The sequence below is a fragment of the Oncorhynchus masou genome, chromosome 9 (genome assembly GCF_036934945.1).
Source record: "Oncorhynchus masou masou isolate Uvic2021 chromosome 9, UVic_Omas_1.1, whole genome shotgun sequence".
In the NCBI taxonomy this organism is placed as follows: domain Eukaryota; kingdom Metazoa; phylum Chordata; class Actinopteri; order Salmoniformes; family Salmonidae; genus Oncorhynchus; species Oncorhynchus masou.
In genome coordinates this window covers 13,506,598-13,524,025 of record NC_088220.1, presented here as the reverse complement: position 1 = coordinate 13,524,025, position 17,428 = coordinate 13,506,598, and the positions used below count along the sequence as shown (strand labels likewise).

The 17,428-nt window shown below is 52.7% G+C and overlaps 1 protein-coding gene across 2 annotated transcripts in view; it reads left to right on the top strand.

The window, feature by feature from the left end:
* Nucleotides 1-17,428, top strand: part of LOC135545544 (transcription factor COE1-A-like) — a 149,773-nt gene that overhangs the window by 53,936 nt on the left and 78,409 nt on the right. For both annotated transcript variants that reach the window (XM_064973214.1, XM_064973213.1), the window contains exons 7-8: nt 15,189-15,270; nt 15,435-15,576. In XM_064973214.1, the coding sequence (XP_064829286.1) occupies nt 15,189-15,270; nt 15,435-15,576 (224 nt within the window). The remainder of the gene's footprint in view (nt 1-15,188; nt 15,271-15,434; nt 15,577-17,428) is intronic.

Sequence of the window (17,428 nt, the reverse complement as noted above, 5' to 3'; positions counted from 1 at the left end):
TGAGGATGATCTGTATGACATGGCACATAGCTCAAACAGAAGGATAGGAAGAGGACAGAGAAGGGACAGTAGAAGAGATAGAGGGAGAAAGAGAAATGAGAGAGAGAGACAGATGTAAATATAAATAGTATGAGTGATGAGGAGGATGGCAGATGGAGGGCTGAGCTATAGTCTCACCTACAGCCATTTACCAACTGTCAACAGAAACACAGAACACAAGAGAGAGAAAGAAAAAGTATGCTGGAGAGAGGCAGTAGAAGAAAAGTGAGGAGAGAGACAGTAGGAGAATAGAGGACAGAGATAGTAGGATAATTGAGGAGAGAGAAAAGAAGGGTTGAAGAGGTAAAGGTTAGGAAGTATGGTGAAGACAAAGAAGAGTTGGAGCAAAAGGGCATTTTGATATTTTACTAGGCACGTTAGGAACAAATTCTTATTTTCAATGACAGCCTAGGAACAGTGGGTTAACTGCCTGTTCAGAGGCAGAATGACAGATTTGTACCTCATCAGCTTGGGGATTTGAACTTGCAGCTCTTGTGGTTACTAGTCCAATGCTCTAACCACTAGGCTACCCTGACACCCCTATCAGACACTCAAACTCGCCGTTCTTACATGATCAGTGGATCAGATGATTGACCCTTTGAGGCTTCCGTACTTTTGGAAATTCACTCTAAGGTGGGGTGAAGTTTTCTAGTTGGAATAATATTTTGGTCGCTACAGGGATTTTACTTATAAATTGCGTTATTATTGCTTTGTTGCTTGGATTGGTATATTTTTTAACTGAGTGGGAGGATGATTGTGTGTTTCATTGTACTAAAGTGACAAATAATCCCCCTCATAATTTGATGAAAGCGTGTGATCATTCAATTATCCCAGATATGCCGTCTGTGTTTGTAATTATTCACACCTGTTTTCAGCCGCCGGGCTCGGATGTGTGTGTGTGTGTGTGTGTGTGTGTGTGTGTGTGTGTGTGTGTGTGTGTGTGTGTGTGTGTGTGTGTGTGTGTGTGTGTGTGTGCACAGGTACGTGTGTGCTCGTGTATTCCACCGTCAGGCTCCAAGAGGCCATGCAGCCATTTTACAGAAATTCACTTCCACAGTCATTTGTGTTGCTCTGGGTAATTACGAGAGAGAGAGAGAGAGATGTTTTTATTTCATTAAACCAAATAAAGGAAAATTGGTATACTGTAGGCCTAGTAATGTTCTGTGTGGTTAAAATATGCAGCTATGTTGTCCAATGGCAGCAGACTAGCAGCTCTAAACTGCCTGGAACCAGTGATTATGGGCCCTGGTCATTAGTAGTGCACTACCCTATGGGCCCTGGTCAATCTTTCCCAGTAGCAGCTGTCCCTACAGCATCTTTCCCAGTAGCAGCTGTCCCTACAGCATCTTTCCCAGTTGAAGCTGTCCCTACGGCATCTTTCCCAGTTGAAGCTGTCCCTACAGCATCTTTCCCAGTTGAAGCTGTCCCTACAGCATCTTTCCCAGTTGAAGCTGTCCCTACAGCATCTTTCCCAGTAGCAGCTGTCCCTACAGCATCTTTCCCAGTTGAAGCTGTCCCTACGGCATCTTTCCCAGTTGAAGCTGTCCCTACAGCATCTTTCCCAGTTGAAGCTGTCCCTACAGCATCTTTCCCAGTTGAAGCTGTCCCTACAGCATCTTTCCCAGTAGCAGCTGTCCCTACAGCATCTTTCCCAGTTGAAGCTGTCCCTACGGCATCTTTCCCAGTTGAAGCTGTCCCTACAGCATCTTTCCCAGCTGAAGCTGTCCCTACAGCATCTTTCCCAGTAGCAGCTGTACCTACAGCATCTTTCCCAGTAGCAGCTGTCCCTACAGCATCTTTCCTAGTTGAAGCTGTCCCTACAGCATCTTTCTCAGTTGAAGCTGTCCCTACAGCTTATTTCCCAGTAGCAGCTGTCCCTACAGCATCTTTCCCAGTTGAAGCTGTCCCTACAGCATCTTTCCCAGTAGCAGCTCTCCCTACAGCATCTTTCCCAGTTGAAGCTGTCCCTACAGCATCTTTCCCAGTTGAAGCTGTCCCTACAGCATCTTTCCCAGTTGAAGCTGCCCCTACAGCATCTTTCCCAGTTGAAGCTGTCCCTACAGCAGCTTTCCCAGTAGCAGCTGTCCCTACAGCATCTTTCCCAGTAGCAGCTGTCCCTACAGCATCTTTCCCAGTAGCAGCTGACCCTACAGCATCTTTCCCGGTAGCAGCTGTCCCTACAGCAAATTTCCCTGTAGCAGCTGTCCCTACAGCAGCTTTCCCAGTAGCAGCTGTCCCTACAGCATCTTTCCCAGTAGCAGCTCTCCCTACAGCATCTTTCCCAGTAGCAACTGTCCCTACCGCATCTTTCCCAGTAGCAGCTGTCCCGACAGCATCTTTCCCAGTAGCAGCTGTCCCTACGGCATCTTTCCCAGTAGCAGCTCTCCCTACAGCATCTTTCCCAGTTGAAGCTGTCCCTACAGCATCTTTCCCAGTTGAAGCTGCCCCTACAGCATCTTTCCCAGTAGCAGCTGTCCCTACAGCATCTTTCCCAGTAGCAGCTGTCCCTACAGCATCTTTCCCAGTAGCAGCTCTCCCTACAGCATCTTTCCCAGTTGCAGCTGTCCCTACAGCATCTTTCCCAGTTGAAGCTGCCCCTACAGTATCTTTCCCAGTAGCAGCTGTCCCTACAGCATCTTTCCCAGTTGCAGCTGTCCCTACAGCATCTTTCCCAGTTGAATGGTTTGTAGGTGCTGGTTGATTTTTTTTTTTTAAACCTTACCCTGCCGTTCAAAAGATTCTGGAAATCCTGGTCAATGTCACAGTCTTCCGAGAGGATGCTTCCAATGTATTTAAAGTGTGTTACAGCAGCCAGGGAATGAGTCAGATGGAGAATGTGTTTCAGGTGGAGGATCAGATAACCACTGACTTGGGACCTCTGTTTTGGGATGTTAATAACTTAACAGACAGCCCCATTCTGCTGTATGCTCTAACAGCTGCTGTGAAGGTGGCTTGTACAGATTCTGGGTTCCCCTTGCCTCACGACAGTGTCAACTCCAAATGGTTCCCTTTGCCTCACACCAGTGTCAACTCCAAACGGTTCCCCTTGCCTCACACCAGTGTCAACTCCAAACGGTTCCCCTTGCCTCACGCCAGTGTCAGCATCAAACGGTTCCCCTTGCCTCACGCCAGTGTCAACTCCAAACGGTTCCCCTTGCCTCACACCAGTGTCAGCATCAAACGGTTCCCTTTGCCACACGCCAGTGTCAGCATCAAACGGTTCCCTTGCCTCACACCAATGTCAACTCCAAACGGTTCCCCTTGCCTAACACCAGTGTCAACTCCAAACGGTTCCCCTTGCCTCACACCAGTGTCAACTCCAAACGGTTCCCCTTGCCTCACGCCAGTGTCAGCATCAAACGGTTCCCCTTGCCTCACACCAGTGTCAACTCCAAACGGTTCCCCTTGCCTCACGCCAGTGTCAGCATCAAACGGTTCCCCTTGCCTCACACCAGTGTCAGCATCAAACGGTTCCCTTGCCTCACACCAGTGTCAACTCCAAACGGTTCCCCTTGCCTCACACCAGTGTCAACTCCAAACGGTTCCCCTTGCCTCACACCAGTGTCAACTCCAAATTGTTCCCCTTGCCTCACACCAGTGTCAGCATCAAACGGTTCCCTTGCCTCACACCAGTGTCAACTCCAAACGGTTCCCCTTGCCTCACACCAGTGTCAACTCCAAACGGTTCCCCTTGCCTCACACCAGTGTCAGCATCAAACGGTTCCCTTGCCTCACACAAGTGTCAACTCCAAACGGTTCCCCTTGCCTCACACCAGTGTCAACTCCAAACGGTTCCCCTTGCCTACCACCAGTGTCAACTCTAAACGGTTCCCTTGCCTCACACCAGTGTCAACTCCAAACGGTTCCCCTTGCCTAACACCAGTGTCAACTCCAAACGGTTCCCTTTGCCTCACACCAGTGTCAACTCCAAACGGTACCTTTGTCTCACACCAGTGTCAACTCCAAACGGTTCCCCTTGCCTCACACCAGTGTCAACTCCAAACGGTACCTTTGTCTCACACCAGTGTCAACTCCAAACGGTACCTTTGTCTCACACCAGTGTCAACTCCAAACGGTTCCCCTTGCCTCACACCAGTGTCAGCATCAAACGGTTCCCTTGCCTCACACCAGTGTCAACTCCAAATGGTTCCCCTTGCCTCACACCAGTGTCAACTCCAAACGGTTCCCCTTGCCTCACACCAGTGTCAACTCCAAACGGTTCCCCTTGCCTCACACCAGTGTCAGCATCAAACGGTTCCCTTGCCTCACACCAGTGTCAACTCCAAACGGTTCCCTTTGCCTAACACCAGTGTCAACTCCAAACGGTTCCCCTTGCCTCACAGTGTCAACTCCAAACGGTTCCCCTTGCCTCACACCAGTGTCAACTCCAAACGGTTCCCCTTGCCTACCACCAGTGTCAACTCCAAACGGTTCCCCTTGCCTACCACCAGTGTCAACTCCAAAAGGTTCCCCTTGCCTCACACCAATGTCAACTCCAAACGGTTCCCCTTGCCTCACACCAGTGTCAGCATCAAACGGTTCCCTTGCCTCACACCAGTGTCAACTCCAAACGGTTCCCTTTGCCTAACACCAGTGTCAACTCCAAACGGTTCCCCTTGCCTACCACCAGTGTCAACTCCAAACGGTTCCCCTTGCCTACCACCAGTGTCAACTCCAAACGGTTCCCCTTGCCTCACACCAGTGTCAACTCCAAACGGTTCCCTTTGCCTCCCACCAGTGTCAGCATCAAACGGTTCCCCTTGCCTCACACCAGTGTCAGCATCAAACGGTTCCCTTGCCTCACACCAGTGTCAACTCCAAACGGTTCCCCTTGCCTCACACCAGTGTCAACTCCAAACGGTTCCCCTTGCCTCACACCAGTGTCAACTCCAAACGGTTCCCCTTGCCTCACACCAGTGCCAGCATCAAACGGTTCCCTTGCCTCACACCAGTGTCAACTCCAAACGGTTCCCTTTGCCTAACACCAGTGTCAACTCCAAACGGTTCCCCTTGCCTCACGCCAGTGTCAACTCCAAACGGTTCCCCTTGCCTCACACCAGTGTCAACTCCAAACGGTTCCCCTTGCCTACCACCAGTGTCAACTCCAAACGGTTCCCCTTGCCTACCACCAGTGTCAACTCCAAACGGTTCCCCTTGCCTCACACCAGTGTCAACTCCAAACGGTTCCCCTTGCCTCACACCAGTGTCAGCATCAAACGGTTCCCTTGCCTCACACCAGTGTCAACTCCAAACGGTTCCCTTTGCCTAACACCAGTGTCAACTCCAAACGGTTCCCCTTGCCTCACACCAGTGTCAACTCCAAACGGTTCCCTTGCCTCACGCCAGTGTCAACTCCAAACGGTACCTTTGTCTCACACCAGTGTCAACTCCAAACGGTTCCCCTTGCCTAACACCAGTGTCAACTCCAAACGGTTCCCTTTCCTAACACCAGTGTCAACTCCAAACAGTTCCCCTTGCCTCACGCCAGTGTCAACTCCAAACGGTTCCCCTTGCCTCACACCAGTGTCAGCATCAAACGGTTCCCCTTGCCTCACACCAGTGTCAACTCCAAACGGTTCCCCTTGCCTAACACCAGTGTCAACTCCAAACGGTTCCCCTTGCCTCACGCCAGTGTCAACTCCAAACGGTTCCCTTTGCCTAACACCAGTGTCAACTCCAAACGGTTCCCCTTGCCTCACGCCAGTGTCAGCTCCAAACGGTTCCCTTTGCCTAACACCAGTGTCAACTCCAAACAGTTCCCCTTGCCTCACACCAGTGTCAACTCCAAACGGTTCCCCTTGCCTCACACCAGTGTCAGCATCAAACGGTTCCCTTGCCTCACACCAGTGTCAACTCCAAACGGTTCCCTTTGCCTAACACCAGTGTCAACTCCAAACGGTTCCCCTTGCCTACCACCAGTGTCAACTCCAAACGGTTCCCCTTGCCTCACACCAGTGTCAACTCCAAACGGTTCCCCTTGCCTACCACCAGTGTCAACACCAAACGGTTCCCCTTGCCTCACACCAGTGTCAACTCCAAACGGTTCCCCTTGCCTCACGCCAGTGTCAACTCCAAACGGTTCCCCTTGCCTACCACCAGTGTCAACTCCAAACGGTTCGCCTTGCCTCACACCAGTGTCAACTCCAAACGGTTCCCCTTGCCTCACACCAGTGTCAGCATCAATCGGTTCCCCTTGCCTCACACCAGTGTCAACTCCAAACGGTTCCCCTTGCCTCAAACCAGTGTCAACTCCAAACGGTTCCCTTTGCCTAACACCAGTGTCAACTCCAAACGGCTCCCTTTGCCTAACACCAGTGTCAACTCCAAACGGTTCCCCTTGCCTCACACCAGTGTCAACTCCAAACGGTTCCCTTTGCCTCACGCCAATGTCAACTCCAAACGGTTCCCTTTGCCTCCCACCAGTGTCAACTCCAAACAGTTCCCCTTGCCTCACGCCAGTGTCAACTCCAAACGGTTCCCCTTGCCTCACACCAGTGTCAGCATCAAACGGTTCCCCTTGCCTCACACCAGTGTCAGCATCAAACGGTTCCCTTGCCTCACACCAGTGTCAACTCCAAACGGTTCCCCTTGCCTCACACCAGTGTCAACTCCAAACGGTTCCCCTTGCCTCACACCAGTGTCAACTCCAAACGGTTCCCCTTGCCTCACACCAGTGTCAGCATCAAACGGTTCCCTTGCCTCACACCAGTGTCAACTCCAAACGGTTCCCTTTGCCTAACACCAGTGTCAACTCCAAACGGTTCCCCTTGCCTCACGCCAGTGTCAACTCCAAACGGTTCCCCTTGCCTCACACCAGTGTCAACTCCAAACGGTTCCCCTTGCCTACCACCAGTGTCAACTCCAAACGGTTCCCCTTGCCTACCACCAGTGTCAACTCCAAACGGTTCCCCTTGCCTCACACCAGTGTCAACTCCAAACGGTTCCCCTTGCCTCACACCAGTGTCAGCATCAAACGGTTCCCTTGCCTCACACCAGTGTCAACTCCAAACGGTTCCCTTTGCCTAACACCAGTGTCAACTCCAAACGGTTCCCCTTGCCTCACACCAGTGTCAACTCCAAACGGTTCCCCTTGCCTACCACCAGTGTCAACTCTAAACGGTTCCCTTGCCTCACACCAGTGTCAACTCCAAACGGTTCCCCTTGCCTAACACCAGTGTCAACTCCAAACGGTTCCCTTTGCCTCACACCAGTGTCAACTCCAAACGGTACCTTTGTCTCACACCAGTGTCAACTCCAAACGGTTCCCCTTGCCTCACACCAGTGTCAACTCCAAACGGTACCTTTGTCTCACACCAGTGTCAACTCCAAACGGTACCTTTGTCTCACACCAGTGTCAACTCCAAACGGTTCCCCTTGCCTCACACCAGTGTCAGCATCAAACGGTTCCCTTGCCTCACACCAGTGTCAACTCCAAATGGTTCCCCTTGCCTCACACCAGTGTCAACTCCAAACGGTTCCCCTTGCCTCACACCAGTGTCAACTCCAAACGGTTCCCCTTGCCTCACACCAGTGTCAGCATCAAACGGTTCCCTTGCCTCACACCAGTGTCAACTCCAAACGGTTCCCTTTGCCTAACACCAGTGTCAACTCCAAACGGTTCCCCTTGCCTCACGCCAGTATCAACTCCAAACGGTTCCCCTTGCCTCACACCAGTGTCAACTCCAAACGGTTCCCCTTGCCTACCACCAGTGTCAACTCCAAACGGTTCCCCTTGCCTACCACCAGTGTCAACTCCAAAGGTTCCCCTTGCCTCACACCAATGTCAACTCCAAACGGTTCCCCTTGCCTCACACCAGTGTCAGCATCAAACGGTTCCCTTGCCTCACACCAGTGTCAACTCCAAACGGTTCCCTTTGCCTAACACCAGTGTCAACTCCAAACGGTTCCCCTTGCCTACCACCAGTGTCAACTCCAAACGGTTCCCCTTGCCTACCACCAGTGTCAACTCCAAACGGTTCCCCTTGCCTCACACCAGTGTCAACTCCAAACGGTTCCCTTTGCCTCCCACCAGTGTCAGCATCAAAGCGGTTCCCCTTGCCTCACACCAGTGTCAGCATCAAACGGTTCCCTTGCCTCACACCAGTGTCAACTCCAAACGGTTCCCCTTGCCTCACACCAGTGTCAACTCCAAACGGTTCCCCTTACCTCACACCAGTGTCAACTCCAAACGGTTCCCCTTGCCTCACACCAGTGCCAGCATCAAACGGTTCCCTTGCCTCACACCAGTGTCAACTCCAAACGGTTCCCTTTGCCTAACACCAGTGTCAACTCCAAACGGTTCCCCTTGCCTCACGCCAGTGTCAACTCCAAACGGTTCCCCTTGCCTCACACCAGTGTCAACTCCAAACGGTTTCCCTTGCCTACCACCAGTGTCAACTCCAAACGGTTCCCCTTGCCTACCACCAGTGTCAACTCCAAACGGTTCCCCTTGCCTCACACCAGTGTCAACTCCAAACGGTTCCCCTTGCCTCACACCAGTGTCAGCATCAAACGGTTCCCTTGCCTCACACCAGTGTCAACTCCAAACGGTTCCCTTTGCCTAACACCAGTGTCAACTCCAAACGGTTCCCCTTGCCTCACACCAGTGTCAACTCCAAACGGTTCCCTTGCCTCACGCCAGTGTCAACTCCAAACGGTACCTTTGTCTCACACCAGTGTCAACTCCAAACGGTTCCCTTTCCTAACACCAGTGTCAACTCCAAACAGTTCCCCTTGCCTCACGCCAGTGTCAACTCCAAACGGTTCCCCTTGCCTCACACCAGTGTCAGCATCAAACGGTTCCCCTTGCCTCACACCAGTGTCAACTCCAAACGGTTCCCCTTGCCTAACACCAGTGTCAACTCCAAACGGTTCCCCTTGCCTCACGCCAGTGTCAACTCCAAACGGTTCCCTTTGCCTAACACCAGTGTCAACTCCAAACGGTTCCCCTTGCCTCACGCCAGTGTCAACTCCAAACGGTTCCCTTTGCCTAACACCAGTGTCAACTCCAAACAGTTCCCCTTGCCTCACACCAGTGTCAACTCCAAACGGTTCCCCTTGCCTCACACCAGTGTCAGCATCAAACGGTTCCCTTGCCTCACACCAGTGTCAACTCCAAACGGTTCCCTTTGCCTAACACCAGTGTCAACTCCAAACGGTTCCCCTTGCCTACCACCAGTGTCAACTCCAAACGGTTCCCCTTGCCTACCACCAGTGTCAACTCCAAACGGTTCCCCTTGCCTCACACCAGTGTCAACTCCAAACGGTTCCCCTTGCCTACCACCAGTGTCAACACCAAACGGTTCCCCTTGCCTCACACCAGTGTCAACTCCAAACGGTTCCCCTTGCCTCACGCCAGTGTCAACTCCAAACGGTTCCCCTTGCCTACCACCAGTGTCAACTCCAAACGGTTCGCCTTGCCTCACACCAGTGTCAACTCCAAACGGTTCCCCTTGCCTCACACCAGTGTCAGCATCAATCGGTTCCCCTTGCCTCACACCAGTGTCAACTCCAAACGGTTCCCCTTGCCTCAAACCAGTGTCAACTCCAAACGGTTCCCTTTGCCTAACACCAGTGTCAACTCCAAACGGCTCCCTTTGCCTAACACCAGTGTCAACTCCAAACGGTTCCCCTTGCCTCACACCAGTGTCAACTCCAAACGGTTCCCTTTGCCTCACGCCAATGTCAACTCCAAACGGTTCCCTTTGCCTCCCACCAGTGTCAACTCCAAACAGTTCCCCTTGCCTCACGCCAGTGTCAACTCCAAACGGTTCCCCTTGCCTCACACCAGTGTCAGCATCAAACGTTTCCCCTTGCCTCACACCAGTGTCAGCATCAAACGGTTCCCTTGCCTCACACCAGTGTCAACTCCAAACGGTTCCCCTTGCCTCACACCAGTGTCAACTCCAAACGGTTCCCCTTGCCTCACACCAGTGTCAACTCCAAACGGTTCCCCTTGCCTCACACCAGTGTCAGCATCAAACGGTTCCCTTGCCTCACACCAGTGTCAACTCCAAACGGTTCCCTTTGCCTAACACCAGTGTCAACTCCAAACGGTTCCCCTTGCCTCACACCAGTGTCAACTCCAAACGGTTCCCTTTGCCTAACACCAGTGTCAACTCCAAACGGTTCCCCTTGCCTACCACCAGTGTCAACTCCAAACGGTTCCCCTTGCCTACCACCAGTGTCAACTCCAAACGGTTCCCCTTGCCTCACACCAGTGTCAACTCCAAACGGTTCCCCTTGCCTACCACCAGTGTCAACACCAAACGGTTCCCCTTGCCTCACTCCAGTGTCAACTCCAAACGGTTCCCCTTGCCTCACGCCAGTGTCAACTCCAAACGGTTCCCCTTGCCTACCACCAGTGTCAACTCCAAACGGTTCGCCTTGCCTCACACCAGTGTCAACTCCAAACGGTTCCCCTTGCCTCACACCAGTGTCAGCATCAATCGGTTCCCCTTGCCTCACACCAGTGTCAACTCCAAACGGTTCCCCTTGCCTCAAACCAGTGTCAACTCCAAACGGTTCCCTTTGCCTAACACCAGTGTCAACTCCAAACGGCTCCCTTTGCCTAACACCAGTGTCAACTCCAAACGGTTCCCCTTGCCTCACACCAGTGTCAACTCCAAACGGTTCCCTTTGCCTCACGCCAATGTCAACTCCAAACGGTTCCCTTTGCCTCCCACCAGTGTCAACTCCAAACAGTTCCCCTTGCCTCACGCCAGTGTCAACTCCAAACGGTTCCCCTTGCCTCACACCAGTGTCAGCATCAAACGTTTCCCCTTGCCTCACACCAGTGTCAGCATCAAACGGTTCCCTTGCCTCACACCAGTGTCAACTCCAAACGGTTCCCCTTGCCTCACACCAGTGTCAACTCCAAACGGTTCCCCTTGCCTCACACCAGTGTCAACTCCAAACGGTTCCCCTTGCCTCACACCAGTGTCAGCATCAAACGGTTCCCTTGCCTCACACCAGTGTCAACTCCAAACGGTTCCCTTTGCCAGGAGAACACCAGTGTCAACTCCAAACGGTTCCCCTTGCCTCACGCCAGTGTCAACTCCAAACGGTTCCCCTTGCCTCACACCAGTGTCAACTCCAAACGGTTCCCCTTGCCTACCACCAGTGTCAACTCCAAACGGTTCCCCTTGCCTACCACCAGTGTCAACTCCAAGCGGTTCCCCTTGCCTCACACCAGTGTCAACTCCAAACGGTTCCCCTTGCCTCACACCAGTGTCAGCATCAAACGGTTCCCTTGCCTCACACCAGTGTCAACTCCAAACGGTTCCCTTTGCCTAACACCAGTGTCAACTCCAAACGGTTCCCCTTGCCTCACACCAGTGTCAACTCCAAACGGTTCCCTTGCCTCACGCCAGTGTCAACTCCAAACGGTACCTTTGTCTCACACCAGTGTCAACTCCAAACGGTTCCCCTTGCCTAACACCAGTGTCAACTCCAAACGGTTCCCTTTCCTAACACCAGTGTCAACTCCAAACAGTTCCCCTTGCCTCACGCCAGTGTCAACTCCAAACGGTTCCCCTTGCCTCACACCAGTGTCAGCATCAAACGGTTCCCCTTGCCTCACACCAGTGTCAACTCCAAACGGTTCCCCTTGCCTACCACCAGTGTCAACTCCAAACGGTTCCCCTTGCCTCACGCCAGTGTCAACTCCAAACGGTTCCCTTTGCCTAACACCAGTGTCAACTCCAAACGGTTCCCCTTGCCTCACGCCAGTGTCAACTCCAAACGGTTCCCTTTGCCTAACACCAGTGTCAACTCCAAACAGTTCCCCTTGCCTCACACCAGTGTCAACTCCAAACGGTTCCCCTTGCCTCACACCAGTGTCAGCATCAAACGGTTCCACTTGCCTCACACCAGTGTCAGCATCAAACGGTTCCCCTTGCCTCACGCCAGTGTCAACTCCAAACGGTTCCCCTTGCCTCACACCAGTGTCAGCATCAAACGGTTCCACTTGCCTCACACCAGTGTCAGCATCAAACGGTTCCCCTTGCCTCACACCAGTGTCAACTCCAAACGGTTCCCCTTGCCTACCACCAGTGTCAACTCCAAACGGTTCCCCTTGCCTCACACCAGTGTCAGCATCAAACGGTTCCCCTTGCCTAACACCAGTGTCAACTCCAAACGGTTCCCTTTGCCTCACACCAGTGTCAACTCCAAACGGTTCCCCTTGCCTACCAGCAGTGTCAACTCCAAACAGTTCCCTTTGCCTCACACCAGTGTCAACTCCAAACAGTTCCCCTTGCCTCACACCAGTGTCAACTCCAAACGGTTCCCCTTGCCTCACACCAGTGTCAACTCCAAACGGTTCCCCTTGCCTACCAGCAGTGTCAACTCCAAACAGTTCCCTTTGCCTCACACCAGTGTCAACTCCAAACGGTTCCCCTTGCCTACCACCAGTGTCAACTCCAAACGGTTCCCCTTGCCTCACACCAGTGTCAACTCCAAACGGTTCCCCTTTCCTAACACCAGTGTCAACTCCAAACGGTTCCCTTTGCCTCACACCAGTGTCAACTCCAAACGGTTCCCCTTGCCTCACACCAGTGTCAACTCCAAACGGTTCCCCTTGCCTCACACCAGTGTCAACTCCAAACGGTTCCCCTTGCCTCACACCAGTGTCAACTCCAAACGGTTCCCCTTGCCTACCACCAGTGTCAACTCCAAACGGTTCGCCTTGGCTCACACTAGTGTCAACTCCAAACGGTTCCCCTTGCCTACCACCAGTGTCAACTCCAAACGGTTCCCTTTGCCTCACACCAGTGTCAACTCCAAACGGTTCCCCTTGCCTAACACCAGTGTCAACTCCAAACGGTTCGCCTTGCCTCACACCAGTGTCAACTCCAAACGGTTCCCCTTGCCTCACACCAGTGTCAACTCCAAACTGTACCTTTGTCTCACACCAGTGTCAACTCCAAACGGTTCCCCTTGCCTCACACCAGTGTCAACTCCAAACGGTTCCCTTTGCCTACCACCAGTGTCAGCATCAAACGGTTCCCCTTGCCTCACACCAGTGTCAGCATCAAACGGTTCCCCTTGCCTCACACCAGTGTCAGCATCAAACGGTTCCCCTTGCCTCACACCAGTGTCAACTCCAAACGGTTCCCCTTGCCTCACGCCAGTGTCAACTCCAAACGGTTCCCCTTGCCTCACACCAGTGTCAGCATCAAACGGTTCCCCTTGCCTAACACCAGTGTCAACTCCAAACGGTTCCCCTTGCCTACCACCAGTGTCAACTCCAAACGGTTCCCCTTGCCTCACACCAGTGTCAACTCCAAACGGTTCCCCTTTCCTAACACCAGTGTCAACTCCAAACGGTTCCCTTTGCCTCACACCAGTGTCAACTCCAAACGGTTCCCCTTGCCTCACACCAGTGTCAACTCCAAACGGTTCCCCTTGCCTCACACCAGTGTCAACTCCAAACGGTTCCCCTTGCCTCACACCAGTGTCAACTCCAAACGGTTCCCCTTGCCTCACACCAGTGTCAGCATCAAACGGTTCCCCTTGCCTCACACCAGTGTCAACTCCAAACGGTTCCCCAAACGGTTCCCCTTGCCTCACACCAGTGTCAGCATCAAACGGTTCCCCTTGCCTCACACCAGTGTCAGCATCAAACGGTTCCCCTTGCCTAACACCAGTGTCAACTCCAAACGGTTCCCCTTGTCTACCACCAGTGTCAACTCCAAACGGTTCCCCTTGCCTCACACCAGTGTCAACTCCAAACGGTTCCAGTTTCCTAACACCAGTGTCAACTCCAAACGGTTCCCCTTGCCTCACACCAGTGTCAACTCCAAACGGTTCCCCTTGCCTCACACCAGTGTCAACTCCAAACGGTTCCCCTTGCCTCACACCAGTGTCAACTCCAAACGGTTCCCCTTGCCTCACACCAGTGTCAACTCCAAACGGTTCCCCTTGCCTCACACCAGTGTCAGCATCAAACGGTTTCCCTTGCCTCACACCAGTGTCAACTCCAAACGGTTCCCCAAATGGTTCCCCTTGCCTACCACCAGTGTCAGCATCAAACGGTTCCCCTTGCCTACCACCAGTGTCAACTCCAAACGGTTCCCCTTGTTTCGGGCCTTTCGGCGCCATGGCTCGAGTCCAAGAGAGTCCTTACGTTACACGTTGCTAGTTGTAAGGGGACATATTTCTTCTTATTTAGTTTTCAACCACTGAAACGTTAATAGATTTATGATAGGCTACCGCACCTATCTAGGAGATTTAGAGTGGGCAATATTTAGGACACCTATTCTAGGCCTTTCCCCAGCCAGGATGCGAAGTGTGGGTCCTAAAATGGTCTGCTCAGATGTACAGCGGTCTGCCTGGAGCAGCTGCCATTCAAATCCCTGTTACCAAGCACCCTGTCGCCGGTAGACATTAATGGTGCAGGAAATCTAGGTGGAACTCGCTGAAGAGCAGTAGTGGATACCTGCGCGCTGCGTGACATAGGGGACATAGAGGACATAGGAGACATAGGGCACATAGAGGACATAGAGGATGTGCTTGTCCCAACATCATTTCTTCGCTGTTGGAATGGGCTCTGGTGACATGGAAAACAGTCCAAGACGACCATTACCTCTGGGGAAGCACCGCCTGTTGCACGCCGCCAGCATGTTACTTTTCTCACAGGGTGAGCTCCCATAAACTTTGTCTTCCCAGACTTACCCACAAGGCAGTGCCACGGTGGTTGGCCGATGCCAGGGCGTGTCCACATAATGTGGGCCTGTGCACTGCACCTCTGGGTACCGCTGTAGCTCCAAGATCCCCTGCCGAGTGAGCCTGGGACCACGGGGACGCCCAGTTAACGGGTGTTACCACGAGGAGGCCCGGCAGGCGTCTTGGTGAAGGAGAGGCTGTATACTAGCAAGTGAAGGCTTACATGCAGAGTTTGCCACAAGTGCTCGCCAGCGGAAGCAAGCTGTAAGCGAGAGGGTTACAAGCAGGTGGGAAGTAGGCATGCACCTTCCCTCTAACTACTGCACAACTGCACCAGATGCATCAAAACACCCTGTGGGGTACACACACACACAGACAGTGCGCGGCTGCTCTCATTGCTGTCTAATTAAACGCAGCTCTATTAGGTCAGGAAACAAGAGCGATGATGCATGAGACTGTTTTCTGGTCTCCTCTCTCTTCAGGTTCTTCCTCAAGTTCTTCCTGAAATGCAACCAGAACTGTCTGAAGAATGCAGGGAACCCACGAGACATGAGACGCTTTCAGGTGGGAGAGAGAGAACCATAAAGCCTAATTTTACATCATTTCATTAGACACAACAGTAATGCTGTTTGATGGTATCTTTCAGGTTCTGTCTCACGTGTCCTTGTCTGTACCCCTGTCCCCTTTTCCTCTATGTCTCTTGTGCCTCCTGTCCCTGTCTGTCCCAGGTGGTGGTGTCTACCACGGTGAGTGTGGACGGACATGTCCTCTCTGTGTCTGACAACATGTTTGTCCACAACAACTCTAAACACGGTCGCCGGGCCAGGAGACAAGACCCTTCAGAAGGAACACCCTCGTACCTGGAGCATGGTAAACTCTCTCTATCTTTTTCTCCCTCCTCAACTCTATCACTACCTCCCTCTTCCCTCACTTTATTTCTCTCTCTTCTCCCCCTCCTCTCCTTCCTTTTCCTCTCTTCTCCCCCCTCCTCTCTTCTCCTTCCCTTTCCTATCTTCTCCCCCTCTCCTCTCCTTCCTTTTCCTCTCTCCCCCCCTCTCCTCTCCCCCCTCTCCACTCCTTCATTCTCCTCTCCTATCCCCCTCTCCTCTCCTTCCTTCTCCTCTCTTCTCACCCACTCTCCACTCCTCTCCTTCCTTTTCCTCTCTTCTCACCTCCTCTCCTCTCCTTCCTTTTCCTCTCTTCTCACCTCCTCTCCTCTCCTTCTTTTTCCTCTCTTCTCCCCCTCTCCTCTCCTCTCCTTCTCCCTCCTCAACTCTATCAATACCACCCTCTTCCTTCACTTTATTTCTCTCTCTTCCCCCCCTCCTTCCTTTTCCTCTCTTCTCACCCCCTCTCCTCTCCTTTCTTTTCCTCTCTTCAACCCCCCTCCTCTCCTTCATTTTCCTCTCTTCTCCCCCCTCCTCTCCTCTCCTTCCTTTCCCTCTGTTCTCCCTCCTCTCCTCTCCTTCCCTTCCCTTTCCTCTCTTCTCCCCCTTTCCTCTTCTCTCCTCTCCCTCTCTTCTCCCCCTCTCCTCTCCCCTTCTCCTCTCCTTCATTTTCTTCTCTTCTTCCCCCTCTCCTTCCTTTTCCTCTCTTCTCACCTCCTCTCCTCTCCTCTCCTTCTTTTTCATCTCTTCTCCCCCTCTCCTCTCCTTCTCCATCCTCAACTCTATCAAAACCACCCTCTTCCCTGACTTTATTTCTCTCTCTTCCCCTCCTTCCTTTTCCTCTCTTCTCACCCCCTCTCCTCTCCTTCCTTTTCCTCTCTTCTCACCCCTCCTCTCCTCTCCTTCATTTTCCTCTCTTCTCACCTCTCCTCTCCTTCCTTTTCCTCTCTTCTCCCCTCCTCTCTTCTCACCTCTCCTCTCCTCTCCTTCATTTTCCTCTCTTCTCCCCCTCTCCTCTCCTTCATTTTCCTCTCTTCTCCCCCTCTCCTCTCCTTCCTTTTCCTCTCTTCTCTTCTCACCTCTCCTCTCCTTCCTTTTCCTCTCTTCTCCCCTCCTCTCTTCTCACCTCTCCTCTCCTCTCCTTCATTTTCCTCTCTTCTCCCCCTCTCCTCTCCTTCCTTTTCCTCTCTTCTCCCCCTCTCCTCTCCTCCCTTTTCCTCTCTTCTCCCCCTCTCCTCTCCTCTCCTTCCTTTTCCTCTCTCCTCCCCTTCTCTCCTCTCCTCCCCTTCTCCTCTCCTCTCCTCTCCTTCCTTTTCCTCTCCTCTCCTTCCTTTTCCTCTCCTCTCCTCTCCTCTCCCCCCTCTTCTCTCCTTCCTTTTCCTCTGTTCTCCCCCTCTCCTTTCCTCTCCTTCCTTTTCCTCTCTTAACCCCCTCTCCTCTCCTTCATTTTCCTCTCCTATCATCCCCTCTCCTCTCCTTCCTTTTCCCTCTAAGATGATGAGAGCAGCAGTGAATCCTGTATTCCCCCAGTGGCCGGCTCTTGTTAGAACTGCCATAGTGTCTTATGAGGACCATGTGTCGTAGCAGGACTATGGGTCATGAGAGCCCAGGAAGCTTAAAGACAACGCTGAGCTTATTTCCTATGAGACCTGGCTGGGTTTATCCTCCAGCCTCTACCCCCCCCCCCCCCCCAAAGCTTTTCCCAGGTTAACACACACAAGCATGCTCGATCTCGCGCGAACACCCACACCCACCACCCACACACACACACACACACACACACACACAGACACACACTGAAACCCCTAATACTTTGTAATGATTTAGAGCCTGCT